Source organism: Schistocerca americana, chromosome 3 (genome assembly GCF_021461395.2).
Source record: "Schistocerca americana isolate TAMUIC-IGC-003095 chromosome 3, iqSchAmer2.1, whole genome shotgun sequence".
NCBI classification, from domain to species: Eukaryota; Metazoa; Arthropoda; class Insecta; order Orthoptera; family Acrididae; genus Schistocerca; species Schistocerca americana.
Window position 1 is genome coordinate 970,376,256 of NC_060121.1, and position 16,055 is coordinate 970,392,310.

The 16,055-nt window shown below is 39.1% G+C and overlaps 1 protein-coding gene across 1 annotated transcript in view; it reads left to right on the forward strand.

Annotated features, from left to right (window-relative positions):
• The window catches only part of LOC124606596 (neurogenic differentiation factor 4-like), a 33,686-nt gene extending 17,887 nt beyond the window's left edge, over positions 1 to 15,799 (forward strand). Inside the window, exons 3-4 of the mRNA XM_047138580.1 lie at positions 13,205 to 13,423; positions 15,643 to 15,799. Of these exons, the coding sequence (XP_046994536.1) occupies positions 13,205 to 13,423; positions 15,643 to 15,744 (321 nt within the window). The 3' untranslated portion in view covers positions 15,745 to 15,799. The remainder of the gene's footprint in view (positions 1 to 13,204; positions 13,424 to 15,642) is intronic.
• Positions 15,800 to 16,055: the final 256 nt, after the last annotated feature.

The window sequence follows — 16,055 nt, forward strand, 5'->3', positions numbered from 1 at the left end:
GAGCTCAGAATATGTTCGAAGATTCTACAACAAATTGATGTTAAGGATATTAGTTTTGTGGATCACTTACACTACCTTTCTTGTAGATGAGTGTGACCTGTGCCCTTTTCCAAGAACTGGGCATGATCTATGATAGACTATAGTTAGAAGAGAGGCTAACTCAGCTGCAAATTCCAGAGCTGCCACAAGATCTGAGATCTTCTGAAGGCTTAGAAGGATTTTGTAAATGATCTCCACTCTACAGGTGTCTTCGAACTCTGATGTGAATATGGCAATGTCTGCAGTGGGGACCGATCAACACTCATGCATCAAAGCATGACTGGTGTAACCCAACAGATCAGTTATGGCAGAACATCATGAGGACTGTGGCTGATCTGCTAGCCTAGGGCCTTGGATGCAGTAGTAAAAAATGAGAGATACTATAAAAGTAATTAAATGTCCTAACATCATGAACAGGGAGGATGCTACAACAGGCTGCATGTGTTCACCAGCCAGCAACTCCATACGATCCAGGTTCAGCCATATAAACAAGCAGCTGCAAGAGAACTGCTGTGTGACACCAGTGTCTCACTGCAGGAAAACACTACCTCTGGGTACAAGCCATCGATTTGCTATTGTCCACCAATCACCTGATGAGGTAGCAGACGCATTAGTCTACCATGCAGCCACCCCTCCATAACGATCTTTACTTCAAATACTCCAGAGACATCCCAGGATTTTATGTCAGTGACCACCTAACAACCAAAATAAGGCAATATGTAGACAGTCACCAGAATCCAGCAGACAGTCAGCCTGAAGAGAATAGCTGCAAATACAGTCGAATCATTGGGATTTTAGTGTCTCATCGTGACAAAGCCTAGTACCCAAAATCTTTTTATGCACATATGCTATCGATTCACCTCATTATTGTCAGCATAATCAAAATTTTAAGAACTGTACATGTGCAATAGTATGTATATATACATAGTACAGATTGATATTCAATAGCCAACCATGGGGGTGATGAGGTGACTATGTTCTCAGGAAGTTGAATGGTTGAGGGTTGAGGGTGGGTGGCAAGCCAATGAAGGCCCAGAGAGAAGTCATTGTCAAAATCAAGAATTTATTTTTTTCTTGTACATCAGCACTGTGTTAATATGGGAAGGCAACCATACCCTGCCCCATGGGAAGGGGACCAGCAGCTGGCCAGGTGGCTGCTACCAACCAGCCAACTGGCTGCAACATGTGCTCACACCCTGCTGTGCTGACTCTTCACTTGCTGCCTGGCATACGTCACTGTTGTGTGAGCCACCAACACTGGCATCAACTGCATGTGGAGATGGACAGGAAGCTCACACAGGTAGAAAACTCCATGATGAATGACAACATGTAGGTGGCCGAAGCATGCAGCAAGGAAGTGCACACACTATGTTGTCAAAAGGCGGCTGCTGGGCCCAGAGTGTGAGCTGCTGCCCCTGGGGGAGAGTTAGTTGGTAAGGTTCAGTGTACTGTGGCTCCAAGTCCAGAGGGCAGATTTAGCGCTTGAAGCTGGTATAATGACAGAGACTCAAAGCCATACCTGCAGCTGGTGGCTCCATGATGTCATTTCTTCCTAGTGGACTACCCCTGGGCAGGAGTGAGTTGGGAAGGTCCACTGTGCTGTGGCTCCAAGTCCAGAGGGCAGACTTACTGCTGGAAGCTGGTACCGTGACAGAGACTCAAAGCCCTAGCTGCAGCTGGTGGCTCCATGATGCCATCTCTTCCTAGTGGACTGCTGGGCTGCAAAACGAATCTGTACAAAACCAACAGCTATTTATGCCAGACAGCAGGGTGCCTATTATTCCAATGTGACACTTCTGGTCACATACTTGACAACACCACCAAAACTCTGATCATGGAGAAATCCCCTTGCCTGTGCCATCCATTATTGCTGCACTGACTGGCTGCACTGAATAAGCCTAGCCTGCCTTGCCATAATTCAACATCATTGTTGCCTTAGCCCAAATGACGACATGGGTAGAGGTTTATTAATTGTTGGCAGTTCAAACATATGGTGAATGATGGCACCCCATAGGGAAATGCAGCAAGGGACAGGAAAGGACACCAGTTACACTCAGCATGTATGCCTGGGGGCCTCATTCAGATTGTTGAAGAGGCTATTCTAGCAGCCATTGAGGAAACAGGGTGCAACCAACTGCAGATTGTGGTGCATGTTGCAACAAATTATGCCTGTCATCTGGGTTCCAAGGTCATTCATGGATCATCCCAGCAACTGGCAGAGAAGGCTAAGAAGACCAGCCTTGCATATGGAGTTCCAACAAAGCTCACAATTTGCAGCATTGTCCCCAGAACTGATTGTGGCCCTTTGGTTCTGAGTTGAATGGAAGGACTGAACAAGAGAATTCAAAGGTTTTGTGACAAGCTAAGCTGCAACTTCCTGGACTTGTGCCATAGGGATTAGAACTGTAGGGTTCCCTTAAGTAGGTGTGCACTACACATCAGAGTCTGCTACTCAGGTAGCTGGCTGTATATGGAGAGCACACAAGGGTTCTTTAGATTAAGTGACTCTCCACCAGATCAGATAATGGTAGCTGTAGTAAACCCAGAAGTATCAGTGTAAGACCACAATAAATGCTTCCCAAAGCTGAGAATATTCAAATCTTAATAGTAAATTGCTGAAACACTCACTACAAAGTGCCAGAGTTCAAAGCGCTCATGAAAGGCCATGAAGCTCACGTTGTACTAGGTACAGAAAGTTGGCTGAAACCTGAAACTGATAGCAATGAGATTTTTTGGGAAAATCTGAATGTACACCAAAAGGATAGGCAAATGGGAAATGGATGTGGTTTATTTGTCACAGTAGACAAGAAACTCAGATCTACTGAGGTAGAAATTGAAGCTGCTTGTAACATTGCTTGGGCAAGACACAGTATCAGGGGTGGACATAAAGTGATTATTGGATCATTCTATCAGCCCCCAGACTTATGACCTGATGTAACCAAAAGCCTTAGAGAAATCCTCAGTTTGGCTGTAAGTAAGATCCCCAATTATACTGTAATTGTTTTGTTAGTGGTGGATGTAATAAGACATTCTATGGAATTTAACTAAAAGCCTTCTCAAAAAACTACTTGGAACAGATAGTTAGGACCCTCAATCATGATGGAAATATATTGGATCTAGTGGCAACAAATAGACCTGACCTCTTTGAAGACGTCCACATCAAAACTGGTATCAGTGACCATGATTTGGTTGTGGCAACAATTATAACCAGAGTACAGAGAACAATTAAACCAAGCAGAAAAATATATACATATGTTCAGTAAACTAGATAAAAAAATCAGTAGTGTCATATCTCAATGAGAAACTTGAAACCTTCAGCACAGGGCAGGAGCATGTAGAGGAACTGTAGGTCAAGTTTAAAAGAATAGTTGACCATACACTGGATAGATGTGTATCCAGCAGAACAGTTCATAATGGGAGGAAACCTCCATGGTATACAGTCACTGTAGATAAACTTCTAAAGAAACAGACATTACTGCATAATAGGTGTATAGCAAAGTGTAGGGCTGTAGATACAGAGATGCTGAATGAAATGTGTTTGGATGTCAAGAGAGCAATGCATGATCCCATCAGTGACTGCCATAGTAGAATATTGTCAAGTGATCTTTCACAGAACTCAAAAAAATTCTGCTTGTATGTAAAGGCTGTTAGTGGCACGAAAGTTAGTGCCCAGTCCCTAGTGAATGAGACAGGTACTGAAACTGACAGTAGAAAACCAAAAGATTAAATGCTTAACTCCATTTTCAAGTGTTACTTTGAAAAGGAAAACCCAGGAGAACTGCCCAATTTAATTCTTGTACCACTGAAAAGATGAATGAAGTAAGTATAAGTGTCAGTGATGTTAAGAAACAGCTGAAATTCTAAAAACTGAACAAAAGCCCTGAGGCCCAATGGAATCCCTGTCAGATCCTATGCTGAATTTGTGGCTGAGTTAGCCCTCTTCTAAGTATACTCTACTGTAGATCCCTCAAACCAAAAACTGTACCCAGTTCTTGGAAAAAGGCACAGGTTACACCCAACTAAAAGAAGGGTAGTAGAAGTGATCCACAAAACTACCGTCCAATTTCTCTGACATCTATTTGCTGTAGAATCTTAGAACATAATCTCAGCTGAAACACGATGAGGTATCTTGAACAGAATGACCTCCTCAATGCCAACCAACATGGATTTCAAAAACATCAATCATGTTAAACCTAACTCGCACTTTTCTCACATGAAATACTGAAAGCTTTGGATCAAGACAACCAGACAGATGCAGTATTTCTTGATTTCTGAAAGGATTTGACTCACCTATGCCTATTGTCCAAAGTACAATCATGTAGGGTATCAAGTGACGTTTGTGACTAGATTGAGGACTTTTTGGTAGGGAGGACACAGCATGTTATCTTGGATGGAGAGTCATCGTCAGATGTAGAAGTAACATCGGACATGTTCCAGGGAAGTGTGTTGGGACCCTTGTTGTTCAAGTCATATATTAATGACCTTGCAGACAATGTTAATAGTAAAACCAGGCATTTTGCAGATGGTGCAGTTATCTACACACATCAAAAAAGTTTTGCATCACCCAGGTTCCCAGAACTCCTGAAGATAGACGTTGACTGTGGATATTGTATCACAGACACAGTCCCTTTGACTGTTAAGTGATATCACTAAACCTGCCCAAAGATGTAAGCAACCATGCATGAGCAGCACCTATTAGACAGAGGGGGTCCGACAGCCAATCAGTTCCTGTCACTCCACCAGGAAGGAGTTACTCAGCTCATGTTGTCTGTAGTTCAACTATACTTAGGCAGTCAATACCGCACTTTGATCATGTCCACATTGTTACTTTGTGCCAGGAAGGGCTCTCAACAAGGGAAGTGCCCAGGCATCTCAGAGTGAACCAAAGTGTTGTCTGGACATGGAAGAGATACAGAGAGACAGGAACTGTTGATGACATGCCTCTCTCAGGCCGCCCAAGGGCTACTACTGCAGTGGATGACTGCTACCTACAGATTATGGCTTGGAGGAACCCTGGCAGCAACACTACCATATTGATTAATGCATTTTGTGCAGCCACAGGACATCGTGTTACGACTCAAACTGTGTGCAATAGACTGCATGATGTGTAACTTCACTCCCGACGTCCATTGCGAGGTCCATCTTTGCAACCATGACACCATGCAGCAGTGGTTAGCACACTGGACTCGCATTCGGAAGGACGACGGTTCAATCCCATCTCCAGCCATCCTGATTTAGATTTTCCGTGATTTCCCTAAATTGTTTCAGGCAAATGCCGGGATGGTTCCTTTGAAAGGGCACGGCCGATTTCCTTCCCAATCCTTCCCTAACCCGAGCATGCGCTCCGTCTCTAATGACCTCGTTGTTGACGGGACGTTAAACACTCACCACCACCACCACCACCACCACCACCACCACCACCACCATGCAGCATGGTACAGATGGGCCTAACAACATGCCCAATGTATAGCAATTTCACCTGCTTTTAATTATTTTGTTTGTTTGTTGCCCTCGGTGTCAACGTACTGCGTTGCTACACTGGCTGAAAAATGGGGTTTGTGATTTGGACACTGACTACTATAATGATGTAGCTGATAGATGCACAGTTGTGTCCCCTCCCCTCCCCCATCACAATACACAGTTATATGGCCAGTACACTATCGATTAACTTGTGATAAGCCTCATTAATAGTTTGCAGGCAAAACTCCACATACTGCTACAATAGTTTACTGTTGAACATCTACAAGCAGTAAAAACATAACCACGAAGTTCACATCCTGTATGTATGGAGCAGTCACTGTCATTGGTTTTTACACAGGACCTAATTGTTTAACACTTGTTCCACAGTTAATTTGAAGCATTGTTGTTCTAACCAGCACATGTTACTTGTCTGAAACTCGGCTGTGGACTGACTGTCTCATGACCAAAAATTGGCCCTTATATATCATCACAATAATAGGTGCTGAAATTACACACTGTTTAAAGTTAAATTTACAGAAATTACAATTAAAACTTAACTCTCTCAATTTACTGAATAAATCGAAAAATTGTGTCTTTTTAACAGTTTCTTCTAATACAAGGTTTAGGCTGGATTTTTTGTTTTAATCATGAAATTAACAAATATAGTTATGTAAACAATACTTTTGACAAAACTGTTACTTTACTTTGGAATTAATTATGAGCTGGTTTTGCTAACATGTTTTCAAATAGAGCCAAATCAATACTTTAAAATTACTATTAGTTGTTCCTCCAAATGTTTATACTTAGTGCAGAATTTACATTTGTTTATATGTCAACAATAGAATTTAAGTTACAAAACAATTACTGATTTTACCCTATAATGAAAGATACTAACTACGAATAGTCAACATAAATTAGACAATCAATTACTTACATAAAACTAAGCACAAAATTAGATCTGGTGTTATTTACTTTAAAACTGAGGGCCAATCTTTCTCTTTTATGGAAATGCAGATTATATTCATGTATGTTAATGATAATTAGTAAAAAAAAAAAAAAAAAAAAAAAAAAAAAAAAAAAAAAAAAAAAAAAAAAAAAAACCAGATTTAAGGGGGCAGATGGCAAAACAAGATGGGAATTAAAATTATCCCTGCTTGCTTCATCACATGGTTTGCTGCAGAGCTCCATGTCTAACGACGTGCAGTGAACAGTGTGCACTGAAACACTTGTGGGAGTGCCAGTATTGAGCCCTTTTGGCAGGGATGCCACTGATCATCATCTGTCCTACTTTTCAGAGCAGAGAAGCCTCCAAACCCTACTTTCTGTGAAGAGTCATGGATGACCAACCATTTAGTGCCTACTGGCAATTTCAGTGTCCTTCTACCGCTTTCTGTGGATGCTAACAGCAGTAGGACATGAACATTCGACCAGATTTACCATCTTTGAGAAACTTGTTCACAGGATCTGCATAATGATAATCTGCACTTTGTCAGAGTTGCTTATCTCAATGATTTTCCCCACTGCAGCCCATATCTTCCCTAGGGTGATCCTCCATTCTTGTCTGGTTGGCTTACATTCTTTTGTTACTGGATCATGTGCCTACAGTGCCACCAGGCAGCATCCATTGTCACACTGGGCAGTGGTCACAATGTTTTGGCTTGTCAGTGTATTCTTTTCATATTGTTGTTATCCTACCCTGGACTTTCCATTGTTTTATTCATTAAATCATTGTGAAGAGAATACTGGGAACCCTCTGAAAATGACTCAGGCTCCACCTGTAATAGATCCTACTGCAGAACTACCTGGAACGGAACTGCCTTGCTGCATATGGAAAGCCCTCAATAGAATAAGAATGCCGCATGGCATCTGTTATGACTCATTACACAAATGGGGAATAACAAAATCACTGACCTGTGGCTGTGGGGAAACTTGTCAGACTGTTCACCACATTGTCCTTGAATGCCCTCTTACAGCGTATACAGGACAAAAATGTGATTTCCTCAAAGTTTCAGACTCTGTACTGGACGGGATTAACAGTCTCAACTTTAAAATTTAAATTTATGTATACACTGTTTGTATGATCTGTTTTATTGTTATGATTGCATAATGAAATATTTTTGCATTGTTTTATACATATTATTTTTATGTATTACATTAAATCTATGTAAGCCATATGTCACACAACAATGAGAACAACAACAACAATAATAACTGATAAGCATGTAAACAAGGCTTAGGACTTAGCTGGCTTTCTGTTGAATTTTTCTTTGGAGCAGTAGAGCACACGTGCACTCAGGTAGATACTCACTCATATACCTGCAAGGCTGTATTGTCCCTGCTATATAGATTGTGCCAACACTACAGTTTGACTGGGATGTGAAGTTGTATCAGGTAGAGTGGGCAAGGGAGAAAGGGATGCTCACACACAGGGAAACTGATGAAGGGGGCCAGTTCTATCCGAATTTGGCCCAATACAACGAATCCAGAACAAGCAGTCAACACTCAGGTGGACGTTCCGTTACTTTATAGTCAAATTAGTTTTAAAGACCCTCTACCTAATAATATATGCAGTAGTAATTTCGTTATGCACTTGAACATAAGAGGTCTGTCTGAAGGAATGATCAGGAAGCTTTATGATATAGAAATTTTGCTAGAAAGTGTGAAACAATCTGTGAAAGTAATATGCCTTAATGAACATTGGCTAAAATCTGAAAATATCAATCTCCTAAATAAACTTACAGGTTATAAACTGGCTACCAGCTTTTGTAGGACCAATAGGTATGGAGGCTCTTGCATATTAGTTCATTCCACGGTAGACTATGATATCAGACATAATTTTAGCCATCTGAATGAAGAAGGCACATTTGAAAGTTGTTGTATAGAACTTAAAGAGTATAACACACTAATTATCAGCATATATCGCACCCCTGGGTACCATATAAGCTCTGTATTTTTAGATAAGTTTGATACATTGCTACATAAATTAAAATGTGAGAAACTGTACAAGAAAGTGGTTATATGTGCTGACTTCAACATAGATGTAAGGACTGATGACAAATTTTCTTCACACTTAAAGAACCTGGTAGCCACAAATGGTCTAAATCTCAATTTTGATCAGTATACAAGAATTACAGCAAGCTCTGCAACATGTATTGACAATATTGTAAGTAGTTATAATTATTATGTAAAAGAAAAGTTTCTTCTAGATTTAGGAGTATCAGACCATAAAGCACTATTTGTATCACTACCGAAGCAAAATTCAGTCTGCACAACAAAAAGATGTAGGAATTTCAGTCAAGAAAATGTGGAAGTATTTTGCAAAAAAATAAGCCAAACCAAGTGGACAGTCAGCAAACACACTTCCACAAGTGACAATTACAATAACTTTTTAACTGAATTCTTGGGTATATTCAATGAATGCTTCCCTTTTGTAACAGTGAGGACCAGGTCCCAAAAAAGTAGATCCTGGGTAACAAAAGGAATTAGAGTGTCTAGTACTACTAAGAGGAAACTGCATATGGAGGCAAAAGTAAATCAAAGCCCTCAATTTCTTAAGTATGTAAGCACATACAAAAAAACATTTGACAAAATAGTTAAACTAGCAAAACGTACTGCAAATAACGACTTCATTTCAAATGCAAAAAACAAATCAAAAGCTGTTTGGTCTGTTATAAGAAGTGAAGTTGGCAGTGAGGCAGAGAGAAAATGCCCTTCTAAAATAGTGATAAATGGTAGAGCTGTTACAGAACCCAGTGCCATTTGTGAATCATTCAATGACTTTTTCATAAACTGTAACAAATTTGGTGACTGTTCACCACCAAATACAAAGCCCAATATGACAGATAGCAATTGCACATGTTTTAAGTTTTCTCATGTTTCCATCTCAGATGTCATCAAAATCATAATGTCCCTAAAAAATTCAAAATCTGCGGGGTGGGATGAGGTCCCCACTGAAATAATAAAAATAGTCTGTCACAGTATTGCATATCCACTCTCTTTCATAATCAACCAATCATTTGATGAGGGATGTTTCCCAGATCGATTAAAATATGCAGAAGTTCGGCCCATACACAAAAAAGGCAAACAAGATGAATTGGGCAACTATAGGCCAATCTCACTGTTACCAATTTTCTCAAAAATATTTGAAAGAGCTGCATGTGATCAGATTGAAAATCACAATTCATCTAACAGCATTATCTTAGGCAATCAATATGGTTTCAGAAAAGGCTGCAGCACAATCCATGCAATAAATGAATTAGTCACAAAAGTCAGCAGATGTCTTGATGATAGAATGTGTGTGTCAGGCATCTTTTGTGACCTGTCCAAAGCCTTCGACACAGTAAATCATGACCTGCTTCTCCAAAAATTGGCACGCTATGGTTTTCAAGGCAAATCTCTTAGCTGGATGTCATCATACTTGGCAAACAGAAAACAAAGAGTACTTATTAACATCAACGGCAAGAAATTTCTCTCTGGCTGGAAAAACACTCAATTAGGTGTTCCACAAGGCTCAATATTAGGGCCACTGCTTTTTCTATATTATATTAATGATATGCCATGTCAGGTCCAGTCTGATACTATCCTCTATGCAGATGACTCAACAGCCGTAGTCTGTTGTAAAAATGAGGTAGACCTAATTCGTCATATTGAACAAACACTTGGGGAAGTGGAGGCATGGGTCAAAAACAATAACTTAACATTAAACTTTACAAAAACAGAAATTGTTCATTTTACCACAAAACAATCTGCACAGTCTATAAGTGAAATAAGGTATATGGACAAAAAATTAGAGACTGCAGACTGTGTCAAATTCCTTGGCGTGTTAGTCAATAAAAACCTGTTATGGAGTCGCCATGTGGACAACATACTGGGTCGATTGAATAGCCTTGTATATATTATGAATATCTTGTATAGTATTACTGATTTAGCTGTAAGAAAAACTGTATATAATGCACATTTTGTTTCAGCCATTAGGTATAGTATAATTTTCTGGGGGTCTGAAAAAACAAATTTACTTAGAGCTTTTAGACTACAAAAAAGAATCATCCGGGCAATGGTGGGAGCAAAACCAAAGCAACACTGCAAACCTTTATTTGTAAAACTGGATCTAATGAGCATTCCAAGCATATACATCTATGAAACTCTCACTTTCACGAAAAGAAACCCACAACTTTTTGAGGGCAACTTCTTCTTGCATCAATATGATACAAGACATAGAACGAGCTACATGTTACCTACCCACCGTTTAAAATCATATGAAAAAACCCCATACTATATGGGCATGAAATTTGTAAATAAAATATGGAAAGATATGGATGACCCAAATGTAAAAGGCACCAAAAGAGACCTGGAAAAATATCTGAAAGATAAATGTTACTATAGTGTAGAAGATTTCATGAATGGTAACAATGCGTTATAATTGTAATTAAAATACCTCTTCGAAGATGTTACACCATGTATATTATTAGTTTGTTGTATTTTTAGTATTGTTATATATAGTGTAAAAACTGACAAGTCACCTATGTCACAATCTTTGATTGTATAAGGCATGTTATGTGATAATAAAAATTGAATTGAATTGAATTGAAAAAAGGGTTGAGGAATGTTGGCTGATGTCTAACATGGAAGGACAGTAGCCACAAAGAGTGGCAATGTGGCAGTGGTGAGCTTGTTCTGGCCATGAGATGGTGGAGCTGTGCACAGGACACTATGACATGGAAGAGTAGATTGGGAGGTGGAGATGAAACAGATGGAGAGGACATTGCAGACAATTGGATGCGAATGCGTGATGGCCCATAGAGCCAGGGTTGTGGTGGGTGTGCAGAAGTGGCTAGAGAAGACTGAGGCCAGGAGGATTTCATGAGCAAAGTATATGCCGTAAGGACAATTCCTATCTGAGTAATTCAGAAAATGTAGCAGTATGAGGAACGATCTGGATGACTCGGGTTGTGAAGCAGCTTTTGTGCTCAGCAGTGTGTGTTGGCACTGGGTGGTCAACTCTGCTCTTTGTCACAGTTGGGTGGTGGACATTCATTTAAGTGGACAGTTAGTTGGTGTGCAGAAATTGTAGCAGAGCTGGTGTGCAACATGACTGCATTCACAGTGGCCCTGTCTCAGGATAGGATAGGATAAGGTAAGCCTGCGACAGGAGTGGAATACAATATATGTAACTAAAGATACTTATATAGTGATTCAGAGCTATTTTCTGTACTTTAACTTCACTTTCATTTTCTATTAAATATATACAATATTAAACATACAGCTACATAATACTTCCAGTGGGATAATGACTGCAGAGATGATTGTGTGTGTGTGGTCTTCAGTCCAGAGACTGGTTTGATGCAGCTCTCCATGCTACTCTATCCTGTGCAAGTTTCTTCATCTCCCAGTACCTACTGCAACCTACATCCTTCTGAATCTGTTTAGTGTATTCATCTCTTGGTCTCCCTCTATGATTTTTACCCTCCACATTGCCCTCCAGTACTAAATTGGTGATCCCTTGATGCCTCAGAATATGCCCTACCAACCGACCCCTTCTAGTCAAATTGTGCCACAAATTTCTCTTCTTTGCAATTCTATTCAATACCTGCTCATTAGTTATGTGATCTACGCATCTAATCTTCAGCATTCTTCTGTAGCACCACATTTTGAAAGCTTCTATTCTCTTCTTGTCCAAACTATTTATCGTCCATGTTTCACTTCCACACATGGCTACACTCCATACAATTACTTTCAGAAATGACTTCCTGACACTTGTATCTATACTCGATATTAACAAATTTCTCTTCTTCAGAAACGCTTTCCTTGCCATTGCTAGTCTACATTTTATATCCTCTCTACTTCGACCATCATCAGTTATTTTGCTCCCAAAATAGCAAAACTCATTTGCTACTTAAAGCATCTCATTTCCTAATCTAATTCCTGCGGCATCACCCTATTTAATTTGGCTACATTCCATTATCCTCGTTTTGCTTTTGTTGATGTTCATCTTATATCCTCCTTTCAAGACACTGTCCATTCCATTCAGCTGCTCTTCCAGGTCCTTTGCTGTCTCTGACAGAATTACAATGTCATTGGCAAACCTCAAAGTTTTTATTTCTTCTCCATGGATTTTAATTCCTACTCCAAATTTTCCTTTTGTTTCCTTTACTGCTTGCTCAATATACAGACTGAATAACATTGGGGAGAGGCTACAACTCTCTCTCACTCCCTTTCCAACCACTGCTTCCCTTTCATGTCCCTTGACTCTTATAACTGCCATCTGGTTTCTGTACAAAATGTAAATAGCCTTTCGCTCCCTGTATTTTTCCCCTGCCACCTTCAGAATTTGAAAGAGAGTATTCCAGTCAATGTTGTCAAAAGCTTCTCTAAGTCTACAAATGCTGGAAACGTAGGTTTGCCTTTCCTTTATCTATTTCCAAGATAAGTCGTAGGGTCAGTATTGCCTCACATGTTCCAATATTTCTACGGAATCCAAACTGAACTTCCCCGAGGTCGGCTTCTACCAGTTTTTCCATTAGTTTGTAAAGAATTCGTGACGATTACAACTATGTAATTTTGTGAATACACAGACATGACAATACACATGGTCATGTATATCTTTCAGTGATGTTACCCATTTCATTGCTCAAATTAACCGCAGTTATTTGTGTAGCTTTGGTGATCTGAAACATGAAAATGATATTACTTATACAAAATGTTACAGGGCTGCCAACTAGCAACAGGCTGGGGTCTCAATCAAATATATAGTTGTGATATGCATGAAATACACAATACCATCTACAATGGAAATGTGTCTGCACTGAGCAATGGATACTGTCCTGGCTTCTTACCACAACAGGCTGATGGCAACCTCTTATACAGTTGTCCACGCCAAGGCATATCATGTGGTTACAGTGGTGTAGATTGCCACTGGGATGATCAGGTATGTTTTTTTATTTAAATTTTATTACCCACAGTAAATTCACTTTCATTTTTACAAAATTGTTTAAGTGTAGTGCTTAACATAAGACCAGTGAACTATAAATTTTATTGTGAATTATGCTCATTATTATTGCAACAAGTAAAATCATTGTGCAGATTATAATGAAAAATTAGGAAAATCATTTTGTCTTGGAAATAAAAACTGCTTCTCTCACATTATATTATTTATCTGGTTGCTATTTACCTTACTGAATATTACCAGAATTTTGACACTCACTAATATGAATTATTTAAATTGAGCAGAAAGGATACATCTCATTACAATGTTAAAACAGGCATTTAACCACATTTATTACCAAAAAATGTTTTTCTTTCATCAAGTGCTGCTCAACTTATTAGTGCTAGTAAAATGTTTTGGCACTGTCTCAAATCTTCACAACATACACAAAACTTTCATGGCAAAAACAATGTTCAGTTTTGAGAGCTTTGCTTAATGCCACTTTTCATGCACTGTCTTCCACTTTAAGGTTATCTAGCTTACTTTGGTTTCTCTATCATCCATCAGCTTCCAAGTAATGTAAGGTTTGCCATTGAATTCATACTTAACAGTTCCCTAATATGTGTTGTGACATATTTCAGCCTTAAAATTATCATGAGGAACGGCTTTTGTGCTGGGCCTGGGACACCATGTAGAAGTGTCAGGCAGCAGATTAGCTTCCAGATTCTTGTTTATTTGTAAGTTCCTCAAATGAGCATACATGTCACTTTGAGGTGCTGTAAATGGCATAGAAGTGAAATCAGAAAGTCACCTGATCTTCCACCACGCATGTAAGTAAAGGCAGTGAAGTGATGTGTATGGGCAAGTCAAATATATAGAGAAAGATAGGTGGAGGTGGAGAATGGCAGAAAGGAGTTACAGTGATTGGACATGTCCATGACGGCACAGTAAATGATATCACCTGATTTGTTGATATATCAATGTAGACTGTTCAATAATGTATCAATTCCAGCCATATAACACAGCTTAATAACAGTGGCCACAAAAAAGTTCTAACTGACAGGAACTGGAGAATGATATCACACTTAATCAATCATAATTGGTTTCAAACCCTGGAGAAATTACTAGTGTCAGTGAATGCAGGTCCATGTAAACCTGTTTCCAAATGAACATTGCAAAGGAAACTGCATGCAATGGAAATTTGGAGTTGGGTGCCTTGCAATAATCCTTTGCTCAGAGCAGCAGATAAAGCTGCATGCCTTCGGTGGGCCAAACAACACAGAAGCCGAACAAAAGCTGAGTGGAGGCATGTAGAGTGGTCTAAGAGCCACAGTCTGGCCCCTTTCCAAATCATTCATGGCACTGAGTGCACTGACAGCCAAATGAGGCATTTAATCTTCACTGTATGGAGAATGTATTTAATAATTTTTTAACGTTTTTGGGATGTTTTTTGTACTATGACTTGGGTCCACTCATTCATGTTACCAAGACAATGAATCAGGGTATTTGTTCCAACATTCAAGGTGGCCAAGTGTTGCTCCTTCTTCCACATCTTAAAGATGAGTGTGATGTGGACACTCTCTTCTTCAAAGATAACAACAGTTGTGTTCAGATGGCTGGACATGTATATTTCTCATTTGACAAACACTTACAAACTCTACTAAACTCTGACTGATTCATTAAATCAACCACTGTGCAATTTTTTGTAACAGTGGATGAAATGTAACAATATACTTTGCTGCAGTTTGGAAGGTCTATGAAATATAATCCTCAATTAGTGGCTTCTGCTGGCTATGGTATAATTAATTAATCTTGTGAACTCTCTTTCTCACTGAAATGAAGACTTTATCAAGACTAGAGGCAGTGTTACATTGCATTAAAGTGGTGTCTCCTGAGGGGTGATTAATTTTTTGTCTGGTGTGCTTACACACAGGTACATCAAAAAAAAGTTTCCTCTCTAATGATACTGCAATGCAGCAGAGAGAACACAAGTTGAAGCCTAAGTTACCATGTTCAACATCTTATTTGTTTGCCAGTCCATCATCAAAAGATTCTTCAATGTGCTCAGTGGTTGTATTTTTCATGCGAGTGTTTATATTGCATTCATTATTTTCCACTAATATATGTTTCCATTAGCAATTATTTACTGTTCAGTTTTTCATTGTAAATGATAATTAATAAAAGACATTTGTCAAGTAATAAATGTATTATTTTTCCCACAGGACACATCATCATCCTTCACATCTGTCAATATGAGTTCTCAGGACTCATCACCTGAGCACACTTACACCTACCAGGCACAAGCATGCTGCTATCAGTGGTAAAATGTGTCCAAACTAGTCCTTGTATCTGTACAAACTGATCTCATGATAATGTTTCTTAAATACCTTGAAAACTGATTTAAGCATTTACTAGTTGTAACTTGGATACAAATAAATAAATTACTTTACAAATATGCTAATTACTGATTAATTCCCTTGAATCAAAACTTTGAAACAAATTATATAATTTAAAAATTCAAACAAAAAATGGAAACACACTGGCAACAAAAATAAATGTTCTAATGATTCCAATGAAACCGAAAAAAAGGTAACCAAATGTAGTTCAGCAATGCTTTGTACTATGCCAAGTTACT